General features: G+C 44.7%; 1 protein-coding gene across 1 annotated transcript; it reads right to left on the reverse strand.

The window, feature by feature from the left end:
• Positions 1-1292: 1292 nt before the first annotated feature.
• LOC126985055 (histone-lysine N-methyltransferase SMYD3-like) lies at positions 1293-14266 on the reverse strand. Its single transcript, XM_050839356.1, has 9 exons — positions 13812-14266; positions 13470-13647; positions 12253-12322; positions 11432-11559; positions 10296-10472; positions 4642-4780; positions 3980-4147; positions 2748-2910; positions 1293-1838 (listed from the first exon to the last, which is right to left on the reverse strand). Exons 1-9 carry the CDS (start codon positions 13961-13963, stop codon positions 1526-1528), a joined length of 1488 nt encoding a protein of 495 aa, XP_050695313.1. The 5' UTR covers positions 13964-14266; the 3' UTR covers positions 1293-1525.
• Between the last annotated feature and the right edge of the window lie 9521 nt (positions 14267-23787).

The following is a 23787-nucleotide window of genomic DNA, read 5'->3' on the forward strand; positions in this document are numbered from 1 at the left end:
TTTCATATATTTTTTTCAGGACCTTTTTTTCTTTATGTGTTTGGTTTGCTTATATGTTGCTCCCTTGTTTGAAAATATATATATACATTTTTTTTATGCTCTCATTCATTCGTTCGCTATTTCGCCAACTGGAAAATCATTATAGCGTGGACTTTACGAGCAAATATCTTTCTGTCATTATGAGTTTGTTTATGTGTGTGTTTATTCGTTCATCATCGTCATAATTATCGTCATCATCATTTACGCACAACTCGAGTCCTTCATCCGCCCAACATATGCCAGAAAGCGTAATTAACGAATCGGTTCATAATATGTGAATTTCTAATGGTCCATAATATCGTGCGAATCACCGATCACACCAAAAAAACGATGAGTGACACGTGGCAAAATTGATATCTGTAAGAGGTGACAGTAGCGTGATTACCTGAAATGAGATACAGGTGAGTCAAACAAGGTGATTAATTCGCCTAAAAACGAAGCCCTGCAACCCCGGAGTCATTACGAGTCGTCCATCACGTCTCCCCGTGTCGCCCCCTTCGTCAGGCCGCCGCAGAGGACGCGTGAGGGTGAAAGAGACGCACAAGAGTTTGTCTAAATTGTATTTCATCAACAGAGCGCGAAGGGCCCGCCTCCCTCTCTCGTCCCCTTCCCTCCCTTCATCCCGTGCTCCCTCCCTTACTCCCTTCCCACCCAAGTTCGTGTCCTCCCTTTCTATTCTTTTTTATTTACGTTTTCGCCCATGGCTTTCTGGTGGTCAGCCCCCGTACTAGTGCAGGCAAGTGTTTATAGTGACGCCATCCTGCTTGATTCATGCTGGCCCGCGGAACTCATCTTTGATCTTCTTTTTTAGAGAAAATATATGAGTCCGAGTTGAAAGGTGGTCTTCAGGACAGAATGTGGATATAATCTTAGGTTACTTAGCGATGACTGAAAAATTGCCAGCTTGTTTATAGCGACGGGCGGGATGCGAACGTGCGTCCTCCTTCCCGTGACCACCGCCTCCCTCCCTTCCGCACTCTTCCCCTCCCCTGATTATGCTTCCCCTCCCTTACTCATCCCTTCCCTCCTTCCCTCCCCGGTATCAAAAGCGACACACAACACTCAGATAAGGACGCAACACTCGCCTCAGTAACACCACGCAGTATAACACTCATTAGGCTCAGCAAAGCGCCGCGTCGCCCATCACAACAGCATCACAACCTTTCATCAACCCGCTGGTGTGGTGTTTGCAGGGAAATTGGTGCCATATTCCTCAGCACTCAGGCAGTCTCTCTAATACAAACAAGGAGAGAAAGGCTTGATATTAATTCTTTACTCCTGGCTACAGCTTTCGTTTGATTACTAGTTATCGCGTGGAAATCACTAGTTGTCTTCACACGCCAAGCGGCAGCAACAACCTCCGACTTTTGCCTGGCGGAGCGGTTCAAATCAAAGGTAAGAACGATGGCACTCACAGCAGCCGCCATTCGTTGGACAAATCAGCATCAGGCACAACAAACTCCTTCATCTCCTGGCCGTCAGCCTCTCAGCTCCTCCTGCGGGCCTGGGCGTGCTTGTGGTCCTCTCCCTGGTCCTGGGGGGGCGGGGGCGCCAGGCGGTGCGTCCCGTAGATGAGTGACCGCTGAATCTCGATCTTCTTCTCCTCACTGGCCTGGATGAGCAGCCACGTCAGATCGTCGAACACAAGGCGATGGTTTGAGCCCAGGCCAGCCTCCATGATCTCCTCGGCCACCCTGAGGTGCTCGTAGGCGTCCGAGAAGGCCATGTTGCACAGCTCGATCTTGCTCAGCTTCATGAGGAACAGGCCGTAGTTCGGGTGCTTGGCTCCATAGTAGTGTCTGTAGCGAGACGACAAGCACGAGACTCATCAGTCGTTTGTACTGGCTGCCGTGTATCTGATGCTGCTGCTGTTAAAGCTGTTCTGCGGCTGCTATTGTTGCTACTGCTTTTGTTATACTGTTTTTGGTGTTTGTGCTGCGTCTACTAATACTGCTCTTGCATGCATACTGATACAATCGTTGCATTTGCTACAACTGCCAAAGCATCGCCATCGCTGCTGTTTACTACACTGAAGCCACTACTGCCATTGCTCGTGCCACTGCTGCTGCTACATTATCACTCATGCTGCATTATTTCTGTTATAAATATTGCTTTACTGTGTTTGTTTACAATTTTATTGTTGATATTGCTGATTTTCTGCTGAGCTGTTATCACTCATGCTGTATTATTTATTTTGTAAATACCTACTGTTGATTTATTGTATTTGTTTATAGTTTTATTGATGATATTGATGGTTTGCCGCCGCCGACGCTGCTGCTAATGCCAGCTATTGGTGCTACAGCTCGCGGTAGTGCTATTTCTAACACTGTTACGGGCATTGTTGATGTTGTTCCAGTTGCTGCTCATGCTACTGTAACATCTGCTGCTGTCGCTGGTGTTGCTGTTGCTGTTGTTACAGGCTTCACTTTACAACAACAACAACAACGAAACAACAATAACAACTATTACTACTGCTATATACTACTACTACTACTACTACTACTACTACTATCACCACTACTACTACCACTACTGCTACAACTAATAATAATAATAATAATAATAATAATAATAACAATAATAATAAGACACTACTACTACTACTACTACTACTACTACTACTACTACTACTACTGTTACTATATACTACTTCTTTCAAAGAAAAACAAGGATAAGTGAGGAAGTGGGATAGGCCACCATGGGCTCACCTGATGGCCTGGTGATTGCTCCTGGCCAGGCCCAGCGCAGTGTGCCAGCCCCGGCGCGTGATGGTGGCCGTGAGCAGCGCGTCCATCGTCTTGGCCCGCAGGAGGTTGAGCGGGTGCATGAGGCCCTCCTGTGCTCCTGCCACCTCCCGCCACTCCTCCAGGTCTGACGCGGCGACGGGGAGGAGGGAGATAAAGTAAAGTATTAAGTAAAGTATTGAGTAAAGTAAATAAAGAAAGAAGAAAGTAAGTAAAGAAATAACAAGAAAGTAAAGTATTGAATAAACTAACTAAAGAAAGAAAGAAGAAAGTAAAGTATTGAGTAAAGTACTGAGTAGAGTTAATAAAGGAAGCAGAAAGTAAGTAAAGAAAGAGTAAAGTATTGAGTAAAGTAAGTAAAGAAAGAAGAGAGAAGAAAGTAAATAAAGAAAGAAGAAAGTAAGTGAAGGAAGAGGGAAAAAGGAAAGTACTGAGTCATTAATCTGAGTAACATATCCATAACGTAAGGAAAGTTTGCAAAAGAACATTGTGATGTCTCCTTTCACATTATTTTCCTTATAAGTTGGCTTTGATGTTTGTTTGTTTTTACGTTGAATTCGTGAACCATTTTTATTCCTTTATTTCTCTCTCTTCATTTTATAAGTTCAGTTCATTTGCTAATAATTGTGTCTATAGTTACTTTTCCAGAATTAATAGATAAGCTTGTGGAATTTGTATGTGAGATAAAATAGACGATATGATAGTACTGAAATAACAACACATCCCTTTGACAGCACCATCAACCGCTTCCCTTCCACCCTCCTCAAATTGATGGTGTAAAAATATATATATATAAAAAAGACAAATGAGCTAAAATCTAAAATGTCACTCATGAAATATCAGACAAGTTATATGATTCCTATACGCTCGTAGTTACATATTTAGTTAGTCTGTTCGTTGGTTGACTGTTTAGCGAGTGAGTGAGTGAGTGAGTGAGTGCGTGACAGCATGAGTGAGTGAGGCAGTTACATGATTACTTCCTTATTTACTGTATTTATTATTTTATTTTATTATTTTTGTTTAGTTCTTAATTTTCTTTCCTCTGTTTTTCTTTCTTTCTGTTATTTTCCTATTTATTCAGTCAACCAGTCAGTTAGCCGGTCAATTACTCAGATCTTCAGCAGTCAGCCATCCAGTCATGAAGTCTAGTCCCCCACTCTCACTCAGCCACAGTCTTTCCGCGTGAGGGTCAGCACCTGGGTCAGCCTCGTTCAGGTCCTTCAGGTGTCTGCGGGTCAGGTCAGCCACGCGCTGGTACTCCTGCCGCAGGTCACCACGGAAAGACTCGTGGCCGCACGCCTCGCACGGCCCCACGGCGCCCTCCGCGTTCTCCTCCTCCAGGGGCACGGCGGCGGCACAGGAGCCTGCAAGGGAGAAGGGGTGGTGAAGAAGACAAGGAGCAGGAGGAGGAGAAGGAGGAAAAAGAGGAAGAATAAGAACAAGAAGAACAAGGAAAATGAACAAGAATGAGAAGAACACGAACAAGGAAAAACAAGAAGAAGAACAAATAAAACAAGAACAAACACAAAAAAACAAGAACAAGAACAAGGACAAAAACAAGAACAAAAAAACAGGAGCAAGAAAAATAGAACAAGAAAAACAAGAATACGAATATGAACAAAACAAGGACAAGGACGAAAAGAACAAGGACAAGAACAAGAAAAAAACATGAGTAAAAAATAAGACCAAGGAGAACAATAACAAAAAATAACAGCCAGACCAAGAACAAGAACAAAAACAAAAACAAAGAAAAACAAAATGACAACATGACAATGACAACAAGTATTATGTCCTTAAAAAAAGTGTATGTATGTGTGTGTGCGTGTGTGTGTGTGTGTGTGTGTGTGTGTGTTCTCACCGCAGGGCACCGTGGACATGAGACTCTCGTGGGCGTCGTCCCGGCAAAGGCGACAGTCACAGGTGAAGTAATAATGGCTCTCCAGGTAGCGGTGGCGGAAGGCGCGCGTGTTCATGGCATCCAGGTAACTGATCATCACCTGCACCCACAGAGGAAAAGAAGAACAAGAAGAACCAGAGCAATAACAAACACAAGAACAAGGAGTTATATCGATATCCTGGTGTACTCTTTTAAGGTAGAGTAAGGTTAAGTAAAATTAGGCTTCAAGAATTAGGGTCCAGACAAAAGTTGAATAGTCTAGTAAAGTTAAAAAAATAATGAATGGACTTGAACAGGCTTAGTCATTTAGTTAGTTAGTTAGGTAGTTAGTTAGTTAGTTAGTTAGTTAGTTAGTTGTTTGGTTGGAAGGTTGGTTGGCTGGTTGTAAAGTTGGTGGATTGGCTGAATGGTTTGTTAGTTAATTAATTGTTTGGTAGGAACAGTAGGTAGGAACGGCCTTGAGGTGAGGCGAAAGCAACAGGTGACCTCCAGGTAAGTAATGAGGCGCCGCGGAAGGTGATCACTCCCCCTGATCGATGGGGACACACTTGGCGCGGCCCTCACTGACTCACGGCCCGGGCGATAACAGACGACGCGCTGCCTGACACGAACCTAATGAAGCGTGTCGACACCTGAATAAAAACTATCCCAATCGAATTTGATCTAACGTAGTCTTGCATAAGTCTAAACAAATGTATAAAAAAAAAACTAAAAATCATAGTCTGCCAAATCTATTACCAAACCCAAACTTACCTAACGCAACTAACGTAACATAATCAAACACATCTTAAAGTAACCTACAGTAAAGTAATCAAATATAATTTAATCTAACTCAACCTGAGCTCACTTTTCCTATCCTAACCACTATCATCATCATCATCATCATTATCCTTTCCTAACGTTCAATACACTCTGTCTGGTGTCACTGTGCGCCATCCCGCTCCGGCAAATGCAATAATCCAACCTCTTCATCTGATACTTCTCTCTGCCTTCTATACAATTCCTGGGTTGCCACTTAGACTGCCACTTGTGTCATTTCTACGCGTGATGTAACCTGTCGAAGTCTATTTCTTAATTCTAATCGCCTTTAGATTCTTCAACCTTCGTCTGGACCCTAATAACTTGAACCCATGCAATTATTATCCTAACCTTACCTATACTCAAGAAAACCCCTGCAGACCAATAAAAGAACCCATGCATTTTTTACCCTAACCTTACTTCTATTCAAGAAAACGCCTGAAGACCCATAAAACTCTTTGACAGAATATCATTGAAATACAGATGAGTTTTCTTCAGCTATTAATGTCCTGTTTGTCGTATTTGTGGTAACGTTTGAGATCAGGTGTTTGTTTTGCTACCGTATATTTATCGATGTGTTCCCTCCATTCGGTATGTTACCCTTCTGGTGATAGTGTTTGCCAAGTACAACTGATATAGCCGGCTAGTGTGTTTTGATGGAGTGCCATGCTTCGTCCCCTCCCCTTTCTCCCCCCCCCCCTCCCCTCAGGTAAAGATAGCACCAGGGGGCAATATATAGTCTCCTAGGTCTCGTGTGCCTCCCCTCCTCCCCTCCCCGTGACACAGGTCGGTGCCAAAACCCATGCATCGCCCCATGCCCCTCCCTCGTCTCTCCCCCTCCGTCCCCACCCCCGCCCCTCCTGTCATCGCTGCCCTACAAAGCTTCTCTTAATATGCTGGGATGCAGGACACCGCCCTCACACCGCGACGCGCCTTTAATTAATTTATGGTTCAAATGGGTTTCAAAGTGGTATTTTCTGTCCTCTTTCTCCTCCATTTCGTGCCCCCATGAATCATTGAATTTGAGACCCGTCACACCCACACTCCATTTCGTGCCCCCGTGAATCATTGAATTTGAGACCCGTCACACCCACACCCACTTCCACTTCCACTTTTTACCGTCCCCTTCCTCCTCCATCTCGTGCCCCCGTGAATCATTGAATTTGAGAGACCCGTCACACCCACACCCACTTCCATTTTCACGACTACCAAGCGATGCATCAAAAAAACAACTACCACTCCTTCCAATGGTCGCTACCCACTCAGCCTGTCAGTCATATACCATTATCCACAACCACTACGCCTTACACAACCATAACAACGCACAGTAATGGCAAACCACTGCTACCACTCCACTGTTACCATTTCGCGTTATCACCTTGGCCTGTCATCAGCGGTGGGCACGGTGCCGCTAATCCGCTAACCGCTAAATAGCGAATGTAACTGTTTCGTTAGCTGATTAGCGTTTTCTCTAACTTCGGAAACAGTTAGCAGACCAATTAGCTTCCGCTAAATGTAGTTTCTCCTCCGCTAACTTATAAGTCCACTAAAAAATTCATACAGGTTTGGTCTTGTATTGTGTATGTTGAATATAATTTGTTTATTTGTGTACACCTTTATCATCATCTGATTTCGGCATGCTATACGTTTCTGGAAAGCTTTATATCTAAGCTACAACATATTGAAATCTCAGGTCAGGTCTGTTTTTAAGGGTTTTAGAGCCAAAATACTAAATCAAAGCTTAATCCATATAAAAAAAAAGTTATTGGTTAGCGTTAGGTTCCACTAATTTCTCTATCAGTTTAGCGGCTCAGCGTAAGCGAAGCTAACTTTTTATTTAATGGATTACCAGTTAGCGAAGCTAGCTTTTCGGTTAGCGGTGCCCACCACTGCCTGTCATCCATACACCACTTTAATTATCTTCTGTCACTATGAACCTCAAAGAAACCTTCTCCACAATCACTACGACTTTCACAACCATTACAACGCTACCAAACTGTTACCGAGCTGTTACCACTACTGCCACTGTTACCAAAGCTCTCTGTCCCTTCAGCCTGTCATTCCACCACTTCCCTCATTTTCTGTTACCTTGAACCTTACACAAACATCCCTTTTAACCCCTACTACTTCTACAACTACCATTCTCCTTACCATCACAACTATTATTTTTATCCCACTAACATCCTATCTAACATTCTTTATACATCCACGTAACATCCCACCACCAATACTACCTCACTACGACACCGAGAAACCACTGGAACAACCATAACCACATCTCCCTATCACTTCGCCCGCCCCTCCCTGCTTCCCTCCCGGCATATGACCACAGATGTTGCGCCGACTAAACGAAACTTTCCAACTTTTCCCTGCTTCTCTCTATCTCCTCCTGTCATCCTGTGCACTTCTTTCAGTTTCTTGGCACCGCAGAGAGAGAGAGAGAGAGAGGAGTCATGTGAGTCGATTCCTGGGAAGAGAGAATCGTAGGTCATGTCCCGTTTTTAATGTTTAGTGACTGAGTAGAAAACGGGAAGCCGGTGCAGTGACAGGTGGGACGGAAATGAGTGAGTGCCAGAGAGAGAGAGAGAGAGAGAGAGAGAGAGAGAGAGAGAGAGAGATCATGTGATTCATCTCCAGCCAATCACACGAGCACAATTTCTCTCCCTCTCAAGGCTCTTCCTCGTTTCTCAGTTCTCTCCCTCTTCTTCCCCTCGTCCCTCTTTTCCTTCTCTTCCTCCTCCTCCTCCTCTTCCTCCTCGACACGTACACAAAAGCATGCCGAGTCTAGTTTTATTATCAACATTTCTACCTATTCCCCATTTGTATTTACCCGTTTCCCCTCCTTGCCTCCTTTCTTCATTCTTTTTCCTCTCCTCCTCTTCCACCAATCCTAGATATATACAAATTTTATCAACTTTCCTCCCTCTTCTCTTCTTTTCTTTCTCTCTCTCTCTCTCTCTCTCTCTCTCTCTCTCTCTCTCTCTCTCTCTCTCTCTCTCTCTCTCTCTCTCTCTCTCTCTCTCTCTCTCTCTCTCTCTCTCTCTCTCTCTCTCTCTCTGTTTCCTTTTTTCTCTCCTTTTGTCTCTCCCTCCACCAATCTTAGATATACACAGTTATAGAGTCTAGTTTTCAGGGTCACGTTGGGGGCTGAGAAATAGGGGAGTGAAGGGGTGTGCATGTAAGGGGGATGTAAGGGGGTGAAAGAGGGGTGTAAGGGGGGTGTAAGGGAGTTGAAGGGGGGGGGATCTGATACACCTGACTTGTTAGTGTCAACAAGTGTGAGTGTCAAGGTGTGCGACAAACGACAACACGAAAAATATGAGGTGACAGGGCTCAGGTGTTTCACTTCATTACGTGCAAGGACGTCACGCTACGCAGAGGAAATAGATAAAAATATAAATAAATAAATAAACAGATAGATAGATAAATAAGTGCACCGTAACATTTTTTTCTACTCATTTGTTTATTTGTTTGTACGAATACGGTAAAAAAAACTGTTATCTATGTTATCACTTTGAATGAAGGATGGAAAACAAATGGGTAGCTACTAGAAAACAAACTGAATATATATAAAAAAAAAAGTGCTATTGACTTATAAACAAACTTACAAGTAAACTGAATAAGTGTAAAATAGGAGTTCTCTACTTCTGCTCTTACAATGAGGAATAGAAAACAAAGAGATACACAAACAAACAAATTAACAAATTGTAATTATTGAAAAAATGTAAAATAAGTGTCTGTACTCCACTTTGAATGAGGAACAGACGGGATAAGTGTATAACAAGTGATCTTTATTCCGCTCCAAAATAAGTATTAGAAAAAAAGAAGAGATAGACACAAATAGATCAGTGCACAATAATTAATGTTCGAGTCTTCCTTCTGTGACCAGGAATAGAAGTCGTGAGTCCAGCGTTGCCAGATTGTCGTACTCAGTCTTTATCTTTACCGACTTCCGACCCCAACTCTATCTCCTGGTCCTCAATAACGCGATCCATATATATTTATCGTGAAAATGGTTAATTCCTGATATTCCCTGGCAATAAATAGGCGTCAGATACCGGTAAATACTATGCTCTGAGTACGATAATCTGGCAACGCAGGACTCGTGACATCACCTCCAAGCACGCGCGACCTTCTCTTGATATGGTTGGCATCGGGAGGACCTGTTTTACCTTCCCTTATAGTCTTTGTGGGTGTCAGGGAGAGTGTGTTTGTGTGTGTGTGTGTGTGTGTTTACAATAAAGGAGACAGCTCAAGGGCACAAAAAAAAGGAAACAATAATAAAAAAAAGCCCGCCACTCGCTGCTCCCCAAAAAAAGAATCAAAAGAGGTGGCTAAAAGAGAGGTCAACATCGGGTTCCCCTTCCCCTGTGTGTTCCCCTTCCTCACATTAATCCACCCCTTTCCCCCTCTCTATCCCTGCCTCTCTCTACCCTTCTGCCTTCTGCACCCCTCACTACCCATTCCTTACCCTCTTCCATCCATTTCTCTGTCTCTTAACTCTTCCCTTTCTGGTCCAAGTTAACCTACCCCAAGCTTCTTCCTTTACCTCGAAACCTTCATCATTTTCATCCGCTCAGCTACGAATTTGCGGGCCCGGGTTCGAATCCCTGCATGCAGCTCATCCGGTTGTTCATCCTCCTTTCAGCTTGGTCGATAAATGGGTACCTGGGGAAACTTGGGGAAGGTAAACTGTGGTAACCCGGATGACATACTGGTCCTGTGTCCCATGCAGTCCCAGTCTCTTCTAGCCTCCAAAACTTCTCTCCCACTCCCTCTCCCCAGTTTTCTCATTCTTCCACATCTCCCCAACTCACCCTGCTCCAATCTAGGTCCGGCCAGTCCACCAGGGAGCGCACCACCAGCTTGTTCCCGATGAAGGTGACGAAGGCGTTGGCGTGGCAGGCGTGGTCGATGCAGGAGGCCGCCAAGTACACGCTGGTGCCGATGGGCGTCAGGCGGTCGTCCAGGAGGCAGAAGCTGTTCACGAGGACCTGCAAGGTGGAGGCGAAACATTGGTAGAGAGAGGGAACAGTGGCAATCGGTCTAGGGCTATATGAAAACCTGAAAAGGGGTATAAAAGTGAAGACAAGTATATGAGACCAGTGTCTATGTCTTACGAAGGGATAGAGACGAGATGTGAGAGTATACTGCATGAACTGAAGCTAAATATCATGCGGAAATACAGGAGACAGAGTGATCAAGAGGACACACGTATGGAGAAATAAAAGCGGAAGGATGCGAAAATGAGAACTGTGGCCATATTATCAAGTCTGTCTGGGGGATGATGATGGATGTTGATAAATGTTGATGGGAAGGAGAAAAAGTTAAATTCGTTGGTTATTTTGCGAACGAGAGAGAGAGAGAGAGAGAGAGAGAGAGAGAGAGAGAGAGAGAGAGAGAGAGAGAGAGAGAGAGAGAGAGCGTAAATAGAACGGTGTTTACACTCAGCTGTAGGGTCATGGTTAATATCTTTTCCAATAATATTTTGTTGGCAACACTGAGTGAGAGACGGAGCCAGAGAGTCTATGTTCATTTCTCTCTCTCTGTCTCCTTCACTATTTAACTATCTATCTATCTATCTATCTATATGGCTATCTGCGTACCTACTTTTCTTTCTATCTATCAATCTGTCTATCAATCTGTCAATTTGTCAATCTCTGTCTATCTATCTATCTACCTCTCTATAAAGGGGATATTACACTGGGCATATTTTCCGTGGATCTTCAGTTAAACCACGATATCCGCTAACGTGGTTCTCAGTTGTTTGTTGTTATTGCTGCTGATGAAGATGGTGAGTAATACCGTCGTCCTTTGGTGAAATCTACCGTAGCTTTGGAAGATCGTGGACACGTCAGAAAACCACGCAAATATGAGAACCACGCCAGCGGAAATCGTGGTTTGATTGAAGATCCATGGAAAATTTGCCCAGTGTAATAGCCCCTTTACACACCTTGCCAAAGATCTCCAGCAGCTCCTCCCGCGGCGGCAGGAACTTCTTCCCCACCAGCTGCAGCAGGTCTGGCATGAGGCTGTCCACGTACTTGAGCTGCTCGGTGTCCTTGCTCACCTCTTTCCGGTCTGGGGGTGATCGCGTTGACCCCGTGGAAAGAATTGAGAGATGGGATTGATTAGTCCTCTGTCTGATGGAAGGGAAGAGCACAGGAGGAGAGTACAGATAAGAGAGACATGGAAGGTATAAACAGAAAGATCAGAGTGACAGTTTGGGAAGTGAACTCTGCATGTCGTGGAAAGAAAAGAGAGGAAAAAAAAACAGGAAAAATAAAAAGATGAGACGGTTTGGTAATTTTCTAGTTAAAGGAAAAAAAAACATATTTGGGTGAAAGAAAAAGGAAGTGAAAAGAGGAAAAATAATGATAAGAATAATGAAAATAATAAACTTAGGTAGACAGAAGTAGGAGGAAATGTAAGAATTAGTATTATTATAAGGAAAAGGAAATGTTTTTTTTGTTGTTGTTTGTTATTCATGCAACTTTGTGTATCATCATATTACTGTAAAGAGTGGAGTTGTTTTACTTTAATTTTCTATTTCTTCCTTTATTTGTGACAGAACTAGGGGAGATTAAAACAGTGGCAAGGTATGGGAATAAATCTACACACACACACACACACACACACACACACACACACACACACACACACACACACACACACACACACACACACACACGCAGCTCCCCCTCCCCTCACACACACAACCCTCCCCATACACCCCCCCCCCCCCTACACACACACACACACACACATACTTACGGCTGACGAGGTCCTTAAACCGTCTACTTCTTTTGTCGTCAATCTTCTCCACGGTCTCGTCACCTCCGTCCTGTCAGCGGCGGCCGGGAGAGAAAAAGGTCCTTCACTCTCTGGCTCGAGGCGGGAAGGTAGGAAAGGGAGCGGCAATGTGGGAGGTAAGGAAGGGGGTGGTAATGTGGGAGGTAAGGAAGGAAGGCGGTAATGTGGGAGGTAAATATTTTGTCATGTTAGTCACGGGGAAGAAGCCGACGCAGCAGTGAAGTGTTTAAGGGAGAAAGTGAGCGTGATCGAGTCTCTGGATGTAAACTTAATGTAAAATTTGGAGAACTAGACTTACTGAAAAAGAGGCTGCGTGTGGATAGGGCTGTATACGTCTTGCCTCCATATTGTTGCTGCTTTTGGGTTAATGCGTATCGTAAACAATTTGGTTGGGATTAATAAATGCATAGATATTTATAGGGAAATAAAAAGTTTGAATATGAAGATAAAAAATTTGGTTAGGATTAATAGGTGTTGAAATACTTATAAAAATAAATATGAAAGACTGACTATTAATATAAGGAAATGAGTTAAGAATAATAGCTGTAAGTGTATTTGCTTTCGTGTGAATTGTAATGAACTGAACATTGTATTGATTTTTTTTTATCTATAAGTAATCAATTATGAAAGAAAGGCTGGATTCGAAAGTGAAATTTTCTTGCTTTTATGTACAGTTTGCTGATAATATCTTCAGAAAAAAATATAAGAAGAGAATCTATTATGTATAATTCAGTTCAAAATATGTATAGAAGATAATTTAACTTTTGTTGTTGTTGCCGAATTTACGTCACCTCGAGGAGACATTAATCAAAAGGGAGACGGATTAATGTTCCACCGTTTGTGCGGGGTGTCGGTGTGAGCTGCTGCGTGAGAGACCAGGCAGCAGCCTCTAACACGCCTGCTTTGCCGTCCTCGCTGCCGCCGCTCAGAGCAAGAAGTGCGTGAGGTCATATAAAAATGACCGTCAGGAGCATGGAGGCAGGGTGGGGTCAAGAGAGTGCATCGGATGAATTTTGTGAGAGTAATAGAGGAGGAAGGAGAAGTCAACGTTGTCCTCGCAGTCTCCAGCGCCCAGCGGCCGCGTGTTGTCTGTGTCACCTGCTGGTTACTTTTAAGTGGAAGAGACAATTGGTCATGTCACCGGCGAGTAGTGTCTCCCTTCCCCCCTGACCTCTGACCTTGAGCACCCAGATGAGTCGGGCGAGGAATCTGGCGAAGTCTTTGGGTTGGTAATTGGGTCTGTGGCGGAACACGATGCACTCCCGCCAATGGAGGGGCCGCCCCAGCTCCTGGCACATCTCGCTGCAGTAGAAGGCTCGCCCGCACTCCGAGCATCGTGTCAGCATGCGGTCCTTCCTGCGGCACAGAACGATGATTACCCTGGGGACGCTGGGGGCGTGGGGAGGAAAGAACTGGTGCCCGGTGGGGCTCCGAGAGCGTCTCGTGTCGTCCTGCATGTGCAGCCTGCAGCGTCTGGTTGTCAAGTCCACACACACCTGGGCGGCCCCTGCCACGCTCACCTGAAGGAGACAAGGCAGTGCTCGCAGTAGCAGCTGATGGCGGAGGAGTCGAGCACCGTGCAGAAGGGCCTCGAGGTGAGGATCACGTCGCCTCGCTTGACGGGCCTCTTGGCCAGCAGCGCCTGGGCCCGCAGGCTGATGTAGTCCCGCATGACTCCCGCAACGCACCCGCTTCACACCACCTGTCGCGGGGCACTGCCCGCCCCGCCCTGCCGCCCTGACTCACCGCCCCGCCGCCCCCTTACCCCCGCCTGAGTTTGGCGCGTGACCCAACACCTTCACTTAGCTTCGTGGTTGATTTATTGGCGGCGGCGACGGCGGCGGTGGGAAGGGGAAGGGGCGGTCGAGGCAGGGGAATGACAGGCGACAGTGTGTGGCGGCAGTGGAGGTAGTGGTGGTGATGGTGGCGTGGCACAGGTGGTGCAGCGGCGTGGCGGCACACACCTGGAGCACCCCCAGCTGGTCCCCGCCGCCACGCTGCTGGCACGGCGGGGCCCGTTATGGGCCTGACGTCACCACATCACCTGCACCGCCTGATAATCCGAGCCCCGTGTGTGTGTGTGTGTGTGTGTGTGTGTGTGTGTGTGTGTGTGTGTGTGTGTGTGTGTGTGTGTGTGTGTGTGTGTGTGTGTGTGTGTGTGTGTGTGTGTGTGTGTGTGTGTGTGTGTGTGTGTGTGTGCATTTGTGATCTGTCAAACCTCTCTGATATATTATTACTGACAACTGAGAGCTGTCAATGGTACTAATATATTTACGTACCAGACAGAGATAGGCGACAAAAATAACAGACACCAGATCAGCGACGCCGTTCATCAAGAATCAGCAGTAGAGAACAAACCCAGAACATTGACAATGATAAAGAGCAGCAGGACCAGTGGACGCCAGGAAGAATTGCAAGAAAGCAGCGACCACCAAAGACTAACGGAAGTATATAGGCCACAAATGAAACAAACAAACAAAAAAAAAGCACAATAGAAAGGAAAAAATTAAAAGATAAGAAAAAAATGAAAAATGGAGACAAAATCAAACGGGAGAGATCCAACGAAAAGTCCACGAAGCAAACACAACCTAGGGCGAGAAAAAAGAGAAAAAAATATGCACCCTCAAGAAACACAAACAAACAAGCGAGGAAGTAGAAAAAATGACAACAAAAGAAAAATAAATAGTAGCAATAGTAGTAGTAGTAGTAGTAGTAGTAGTAGTAGTAAGGAATGAGAGATAGGAGATCATTATATTGACATTCCCAGACAGGCTTTAACTCTCCCTAACATAGTAGTAGTAGTAGTAGTAGTAGTAGTAGTAGTAGTAGTAGTAGTAGTAATAGTAGTAGTAGTAGTAGTGGTGGTGGTGGCAGAGGAGGTAGGGGAGGCAGCAGGGGAGGCAGGGGAGCACTCTATTGAAACCCCAGACTCGGGCCGCGGCGCTCCCTCCAACACAGGAGAGACGCGGGGCAAACCAGGCAAACACGGCCAGGCTGACTCCGCCCTCGCTACTCTTTCATTCAGGGGCTGAGAGGAGGCAGCCGACCAGGAAATCGCCCAAAGGAGCCGCACTTTTGTACTGTAGGATGGGGAGATTTTGTGTGAATTATGGGAGGAGGGGGGACTGTTTATCGAGAGGGGACATCGGGGAGGAGGTTTCAATGGGGAGGAGGGAGACTTGGAGGAGGAGGAAGAGGAGGGTTGTAAGGGAACGAGTCCTTGGTATTGGGATAAGCAGACGATGGGGGGGGGAAGAGGAAAGGGTAGGGTAAGGGAGGGGTGAAAAGGGCGGGGTGGAAGTGGGAAAGGAGGGGTGGAAGGGGAGGGTAAGGGAGGGGCGGCAGGGGAAAAGGGAGGGTAATTGTGGCTTCTGGTGCCCCAAGCGAGAGGGAGCCAACTAGAGAGGATTATTGGGAGAGAGATCAGATGGTTAAAATTCAATTGGCCCCAAACTTTGTCCTGCGATCTCTCTCTGGAGGGTTTTATCGCGGCCACCGTCACCTCCTCGGCCGGGAAGTCTCGATCATCCCTTACAGAAACGAAGTCGACCCGTTGGAGGCGCGGAAAGTGGACGGATGATGCGCAAACACGAGATAAAGACCACCACTTATCAGACACTTGGGAAGGACAATACGAGAAGGGAAGAAAAAAGAAAGATTGTTGTTGTGTGTCCGTTAAAAAGGCTCTTCGGTGGTGTACGGTTATATGGTCTTTATTGTTTTGCTGTTTTTCATGTGGTTTTCTTTGCTGTCTATCTTTCCTTGCATATCTACTATTCCTCTGTGTCTCTATTTACCTTCCTGGCTTCACGTTTAAGTCGTGTATTTTCTCTCTGTATCGCGTCATTATCCAGTGTGTATCTCTATATTCATGTGCGTCTATTTGTCTATATCTAGCTTTACTTCTAATCAGTTTATCTGTATTCTTTACCTTCACCTTTCTTTTATATCTATATGTCCTTCTATTTATCTACCAAGTTCCAGTTGTATGTGGTGTCTTGTATCTATTGTTTACCGTCGTTGTGGATCTTGTATATCTATTTGTCTGTCCAGCTTTAGTTTTCAGCAGTTTATCATAATCTGTAGCTACCTTCGCCTTGCCTTGTGTATCTATATGTTCATCTATTTATCTATCCAACGTCCCTTGTGTGTGGTGTATATCTACTGTTTACCGCCGCTGTGGATCTATCAGTTCAATCTGGCCGGGGTTCGTAACCTTACCGGGGTGGGCAGCTGACACACACAGCCACCTCAGCTGTTACCTAACCATTCCAGATCTGGCTGGCCGAGAGTGGCGACGCGGCTCAGCAAACATTATACTGCTACTACTGCTGCTAATCCTATTCAGTTTGGTGGCCTTTTTTGCTATTGCAGCTATTCTATGTTCTCCATGCTTCGCCATTTTACATCGATTTTCTCTCGTAGCATTGTGCAGCATCGAGTCTGTTCGTCATTGCGATGTCTGGGAGTGCGTTGCGGTGCTGCATATTTATTATGAACAAAGTCGGTGCATCAGTATCGGGAGTGGACTGTATGTGTGTCGTGTGTGAACGTCTGTCTTTATTTAGCGCCTGCACGTGGGCGAGCATATAAGCATTGAATATTCGTAGCAATGAATGACTCTTGTCTGGTTATTTCTGTGAGAGACTGTTACCCTTCGGCGTATGGCTCGGTGAATGTAACACGTGTGAGGCGGGGTTCTTACTATCCCGTGTTCTGGGCCATTTCTCTGCTTGTGACCTGACGAAAGTATTTACCTCATAATACCCAACAACCTTACGGCCTCTGAGCGCAGATGCAAGGGATACAGTCATCTGAAAGGCCATAAAAATCATCAGTCGGTGTTCCCGTCAAAACGGGATAGTGGGAACCCGCCAGGAAGCTCAGCGGCTAGAAATAACTGTTGTTGCTTAGTGTGACATCAAAAGAAAAGTTCAAAGTAAAATAATCTTCAAAGGTAATCTAATTCTCCACATCAAATAAGTATTCAATTCGTAAAATGGAACATTACGACTCCTGCTGCCTTTCTGATGGAGGCTGGCCTAGTGTCGGTGATTAAGGTAATTTACGGATGGAAAAAAAGGTGATTTCACACCACAAGTAGCCGGAAAAATGGACTTTATTAACTTTAATATTAACAACATGAAGATTGACTTTTTTTTTTACAGGACTGGAAACAGCTCAAGGGGAACACAAACAAACAAAATAAACATGGAATTATGATTTAGTTAATGGTATAAAACAGTTATTGAATTGCTTCCGGTAAAGTCTATGGAAAGGAGTAAATTATGCTGCACAGAGACAACGTATATATAGAAGAGTCAACAGAGGGGAGACGAGGTGAAGGAATGAATCACTTTTAGCTCCACCCTGCATGTGCTGTGGGAGTCGCGGCGCCCACACGCACCATTCATGCATACACATACTAATAGGCGCCGCCCTTGCTGGCCTGAAAGTAAATGCACGCATGACTGAGCTTCTCAACGACTTGTCTCATGGAGTGTGTATGAGCGAGTGTGTGTAGATGAGCGCCTAACTGTCCTGATGGATTGCGTGGGTGAGAATAACTATTGTACGAGTTGTCTTACATGAAGGGAAGGTACGAGGGTCTTACTCTTGGTGACTTATATTATTAACATTTTTACAGGTCGATTTACAGAAATGAATAAACAAGTGACTGTCTGAGCTGCATAATCTCTTGGTGACTTGTTTGGGTGACAGTTTAAATGGAGTAGGCTGCAGGAGCGAACTTATGAGTCCTTGTGTGTCTGAATATCTAAAAGACTTGCTCGAAAGGGTCATATATGTCTAAATGGTCTGCTTGAGAGTGTCACATATGTCTAAATGGTTAAAGCCTTTGTTGGAAAGAGGCATATATACCTAAATGTTCAAATGCTTTTACTAAATAGGTCTAAATGTCTAAATGGTTTGCTTGAAAGGGTCTCACATGTCTAAATGAATATATCTAAATGCTTGTATATAAAAGTGAGTGTCTTTGTAAGCCCGGAATTCTGAATGGCCGGTGAGCGTTTGGGTGCCCGAGGTAGGCTGACAAGGGCCGCGGAACCTGCAGGTGGCCGGCCAGCAAGTCGCTACAGTAATCCCGGCGGTGGGGGTGCGGGTGCTCACTGCCCGCGCGCCTCGCCTCGGGTTTCAAGGCAGCGCCGCCTTTTCCTCACGCCGACGTCCTTTGCAGACACCAGTTAATTCCTCCTGTGGGCCGACCTCCCTTATCCACCCTCTCTCCTTCCCTTTTCCAGCCTCTACTCTCCTTGCCTCCTCGTCCTCTCTCCTCCCGCCTCCGCTGACCTCTCCCTCTCCTCTCAGTCCTCCACGCCGCCTCCATGGACCGTCTCGCCCTTTGTTCGGCGTGTTCATGTTATTCCTGGTGTCGTGTTGCCTTCAGAGCTGGCCAGTGTGTTTGGGACTTCCTGCTGTGTCCTTCAGTTCCGGCCAAGAATTACTCTACACCTCTTGGTTCCGGCCTTCCTCCTCCTCCTCCTCCTCCTCTGCCACCTTCTCCTACCCAGGGTCTATCTTTTCCCGTAACTATATACAATATATGCTACTACTGTTACTGCTTCTACTATTACTGTTATTACTACTGCTACAACTGCTACTACTACTACTGCTGCTGCCTCTACTACTACTACTACTACTACTACTACTACTACTACTACTTCTACTACTACTACTACTACTACTACTACTACTACTACTACTACTACTACTACCATTTTAGTGACATCTTTTACTATTGCTTTCCATTTTCCATTCCATTTTTTTCTCCAGATTTTTAGTGAATAAAATTCACACCTTCCTCACATTTTTTTCCCTTTCTCTGTTTCTCATCTTCATTGCTTTTCCTTTTCACTTGCATATAACTTTCTATCACTTTCCAATCACTCTTTATATGGTACAACTTCCTTTTCCTATAAGTAACATTTTTATCCATGGCCTCTTTTCCTTCCTTTCATTTTTTGTGCTCACTCTTTTCTCGAACGTTTTTTATGTATCATTTCTTTATTTATCCGTTCTCCGACCCTCGTTTACCTCTCTAGTATTGTTATCTTCCTCATTACTATTTTTTCTTTTTCCCCGGACTCTTTTTTTTCCCGCAGTCCTTTTTCAAACACCTGCCCTCCTTTATCCTTCCTCTGATCCTTCTTTTCGTTTCTTATGTATCGATAGGCTCTTTAATACTCCCTTTCTTCTGGACCCACCCTTTCTTTTTCTTCTTTTTCTTCTTTTTCTTCTGGACCCACTCTTTCTTTTTTTCTCCACAAGCTTCCCTCATTTACCCGTCCGTCTATCCTCCTCCCATTCTCCCCGCGTATATGGTGTTACCCTCTTCGCTGGCCACCTTCCACCTAAACCCTTCTTATACTCTCTTACTCCTTTTCTTTTATTCCCACACTTTTCACGTACCATTTTTTCATGTATACCCCCTCTCATTTATCCGTTCTCCTATCCCCCTTTTCAGTCTGTGTATATACTGTTACCTTCCTCACCTTCTACTCCTTCTACTCTTTTACTCTTTTTCTTCTATTTTCCCACACCTTTCCTTTCGTGCACCTTTCCTCATTTATCCATCTTCCTATCCTCTTTCTTTTCTTCCCGTGTATTCTGTTACCTTCTTCATCATCCTCTTCCTCCATTACTGTTCCTTTTTTTTTTTTTTTTTTTTGCTCTCTTACTTTTTTTCTTCTGCACCTTCATCTTTCTCGTCCTTTTTTCCATTCACCTTCCCTCATTATCCTCCTCCTATCCTCCTCATTTTCTTCCCGTGTATTCTGTTACCTTCTTCATCATTCTCTTCCACCATTACCACTCCTTTTTTTTTGGTCTCTTACTTTTTTTTCTTCTTCTGCACCTTCATCTTTCTCGTCTTTTTTTCCATTCACCTTCCCTCATTATCCTCCTCCTATCCTCCTCATTTTCTTCTCGTGTATACTGTTACCATCTTCACCGTCCTCCATCCTCCTCCTCCTCCCCCTCCTCCTCCTCACCCTTGTCCTCCTCGTCGCCCCATCCGCTCTCTGACTTATCTAAACATGTCAGGAGAAAATTGCTCCAATAACCTGAGCTGAAAGAGCCGCTTACCCGCTTAATTGCTTTTTTGCCCGGAGAGCGCCGCGTCGCCCTTCATTTGTTCTAACTTAAGGTGCGTGTCCCGACTTCCTCCTGCAGCCCAGACTTTAGTTACGGCCTGTCCTCATCTTCCGCCTCCGCCGCCTCTTCCTCCTCCGTCGCTTCCTCCTCATCATCAAGGATCCTCAACTTAATTAATACTACAATGAGTGCCGGTCGTAAGGTAATGTGAGGTGAATATTAATCTTACATCGTTGTCTCAGTGTTTTTTTTTTATATATTATGTTCCTTACATTATTTTCTTTAATTAATGAGAAAGAAAGGACTGTCTCGTATGTAGGTTACAACACATGCCGCTAACTTTCGTTGTAAATAGATCGATGTGCAACCTGAATACGCTAGAATGTGATGGCAGATTAACTTGCATTCATCTATTCACGTTGACTGGTTGATGTTTTTTATATATATTGTGTTGCAAGATAAATTCAATAAAGGGTAAGGTCGGTGTATGCAACCCCAACCCTCAAAACGTATACTGAAGCAATGAATTTTACAAAGGTATATCAAAAAAGGGAAAATAAAGGACAAAAAAATACAGTGAATGAAAATGAGATGATTAAAATGACAAGCAAAAGACCCATCCAAACACTTCACAGAGCCGCGCTAAACACGCCAAACTTGACGCGAGGAAGCACACGAGGCGAAGCAGCGTGCGTTCTTAACTACACGAACACAATCGATAAGCAAAACACCGTCGAGCCCAATCCAGCACCCCGGGAAGGCATCGGGACGCGGCCCTGTTTTTCCGTGCCGTTAACACCCAACGCTGTTAGCGACTCATATTAAAGTGAAGCAAACTTAGAAAGAATGGTTAATTTTCCCCCACTCATTCCCATATTAGACGATTAGCAGCACTCAGAATTTTTACGTAAGTCATTTGTGGAGATTAATAGCGTTTTATGACGGGGGTGGGCGAAGGGGACGGGCGGAAGGGACGGAAGAAGGGAGGAAGAAATGAGCAAGGGATGAGGATGAGGAGGAAGGAAGATGGCGGAAGTAGGAAGAATGAGATGGAGGAATGCCAAGGCGAACCAGTATATGAAAGTAAAATACGACGAAAATGAAAGGAGAGAAAAAGAAGAAGGAAGGAGGAGGAGGAAGGAAGGAAGGAGGGAAGATGGCGGGAGTAGGAAGAATGAGATGGAGGAATCCTAAGGCGAACCAGTATATGAAAGTAAAACACGACGAAAATGAAAGGAGAGAAAACGAAGAAGGAAGGGGGAGGAGGAAGGAAGGAAGATGGCGGGAGTAGGACAAATGAGATGTAGGAATGCCGAGACGAGATAGCGTATGAAAGTAAAGTAAGACGAAAATGAAAAAAAAATATAAAGTGATAGAGGAAGGAGGCAGAAGGAAAGAAGATGGCGGAAGTAGGACAAATGAGATGAAGGAATGCTATAATGAGACAGCAAATAAAAGTAAAATAGGACGAAAATGAAAGAAGATAAAAGAGAAAACTAAATAATCTGTCTTTTTACTCTCTCATCATATAGCTGTTCAGGTTCGAGAGATAACAACACACACAAGAAAAAGCGTAATGTTAAGCTGCTGCGGTGTATTTCTCTCGCTATGGGTATGTAACATCATAACCACCACCACCACCACCGTATCAATAAACTACTCTCCGTCTATTTACATTCTTGTCTTATAACCAAGGAGACTATAGAAGGTATATAGGTTGGTATTATAAGACACTATCGCTTCTCACATTAACAATTTCTAAAGGTTAAAGAGAGGGTCAGTCAAGTTCTAATGAGTGTTTCCTTAGGTTCATGGTACAGAAGAAGGGTCAAACTAACACCAGGGTCATAAAACTACTCCTGGAAATGCCCACAACTCCTACGAAAGCCTTGTCAAATATGTGTTCTTGGGCGGCGAAATGTCTTATAATGCGACCCATAGTCTCTTGTCTTATAACTGTCAAGGTTCAAAGGATAACAACACTCACACTAGAAAGAGCATAATGTTAACCTGTTACGTTATAATATTTCTCCGTAAGGTATAAGATCACCACCACGATCACCATCACCACCACGATCACCATCACCACTATAGCGTCACTGCCATCATTAATAAAACAACAACAAAAGTCACAAATGTCCCCTTGCCCCTCACGCTGGCATGGACAGTCTCGCCCCACGGACAGCTGTTTACTCCCCGCCCCGTCCAGCAGCGCTTTTTAATTCCACCTTCCGCACTTGTCCCGATAATTAGATTGTAAGTCCCCGCCGCGAGGTGTTCTGACGCCATCTGCTGTTTGTTGCGGCCGGAGAGAGAGAGAGAGAGAGAGAGAGAGAGAGAGAGCAGTAATCAATTTTCAATACTTACCGATTTATACATGTGATCAGCTCTTCGTAACTTCTTTTAAGACGGAAACACCTGAGTACGTAGATCACTTTCTTCTCTTTACATCAATTTTCACGACTTATAGATAAAGAGATACCTTTGCACAGCCTCCGCATCCTTGTCATAAGCACAACTGAATGGATAAGCAATTTCATAACTTTTAATTTGTATGTTATGAGTACGAGCAGATCTTTGAAGCAGTGTCGAGCAAGAGTTTCGAAAGGAGGCAAAGAGAGAGAGAGAGAGAGAGAGAGAGAGAGAGAGAGAGAGAGAGAGAGAGAGAGAGAGCATTACGTTCACTTATATATAACACCAACATTCAGATAGTGACGCAAAACACCAGAGAGAAGCTGTACAAGGACGAGACAGCCTCCTTTTTCACATTATTCTCACCTCCGTTTGACCCTTCCCTTCTCCTCCCTTCATCACAGATCTCCCTCTTCTTCCTCCTCTACTTCTCCTCCCTTCCCCATCTCCCCCCCCCAAGCGCCCCCTGGAGAGCAATCTTTGAGCCTCTCTGTTCTCATCAAAATTCAATCAAATTTTATTGCATCATTTTCAGGCGCAAGCTTCGTCCTAATTATGTTACTTTTACAATAAATGAAGGTTCTTAGAGGGGCGGCAAGACGACGGGGAAGAAGATGAGGGCGCGGAGGAAAAGGGAGGGACGGAGGGAAGGTGGAAGACAGAGTGAGGCCGTATGTGTGCGGGGCTGCAGGGGAAGAAAGAGGTGGTAATGGGTGAAATTGGTAATAAATAAAGCGATGAATAAGTAATAGAGGAGCAAGACGTCGATAAGCCAGGGGGAGTGAGGGCCGCGGCGCCACAATAGGACAATCAACAGCTTTCAAAGGGAGAAAAGTGTTTGAAAATTCTTAAGGTAATTCTTCACTTATATTCATGAAGTTAAACAAATGGCTGATGCATGTTTTGGAGGTCTGCTTAAAACTTTATCATACGAAGAAAACTTGTGTTATTAAAATGATAATATCCACGGAC

Source organism: Eriocheir sinensis, chromosome 5 (assembly GCF_024679095.1).
Source record: "Eriocheir sinensis breed Jianghai 21 chromosome 5, ASM2467909v1, whole genome shotgun sequence".
Taxonomy (NCBI): Eukaryota; Metazoa; Arthropoda; class Malacostraca; order Decapoda; family Varunidae; genus Eriocheir; species Eriocheir sinensis.

What these genes read in the sequence shown, in the direction of transcription:
- LOC126985055 (XM_050839356.1), bottom strand. Translation starts at nt 13,963, where the DNA reads ATGCGGGACTACATCAGCCTGCGGGCCCAGGCGCTGCTGGCCAAGAGG. An exon ending in GTTTAAGGACCTCGTCAGCC is followed by an intron (nt 11,560 to 12,252) that starts GTAAGTATGTGT and finishes GATCACCCCCAG; the next exon opens with ACCGGAAAGAGGTGAGCAAG. An exon ending in CCTGAACGAGGCTGACCCAG is followed by an intron (nt 2,911 to 3,979) that starts GTGCTGACCCTC and finishes TCGCCGCGTCAG; the next exon opens with ACCTGGAGGAGTGGCGGGAG.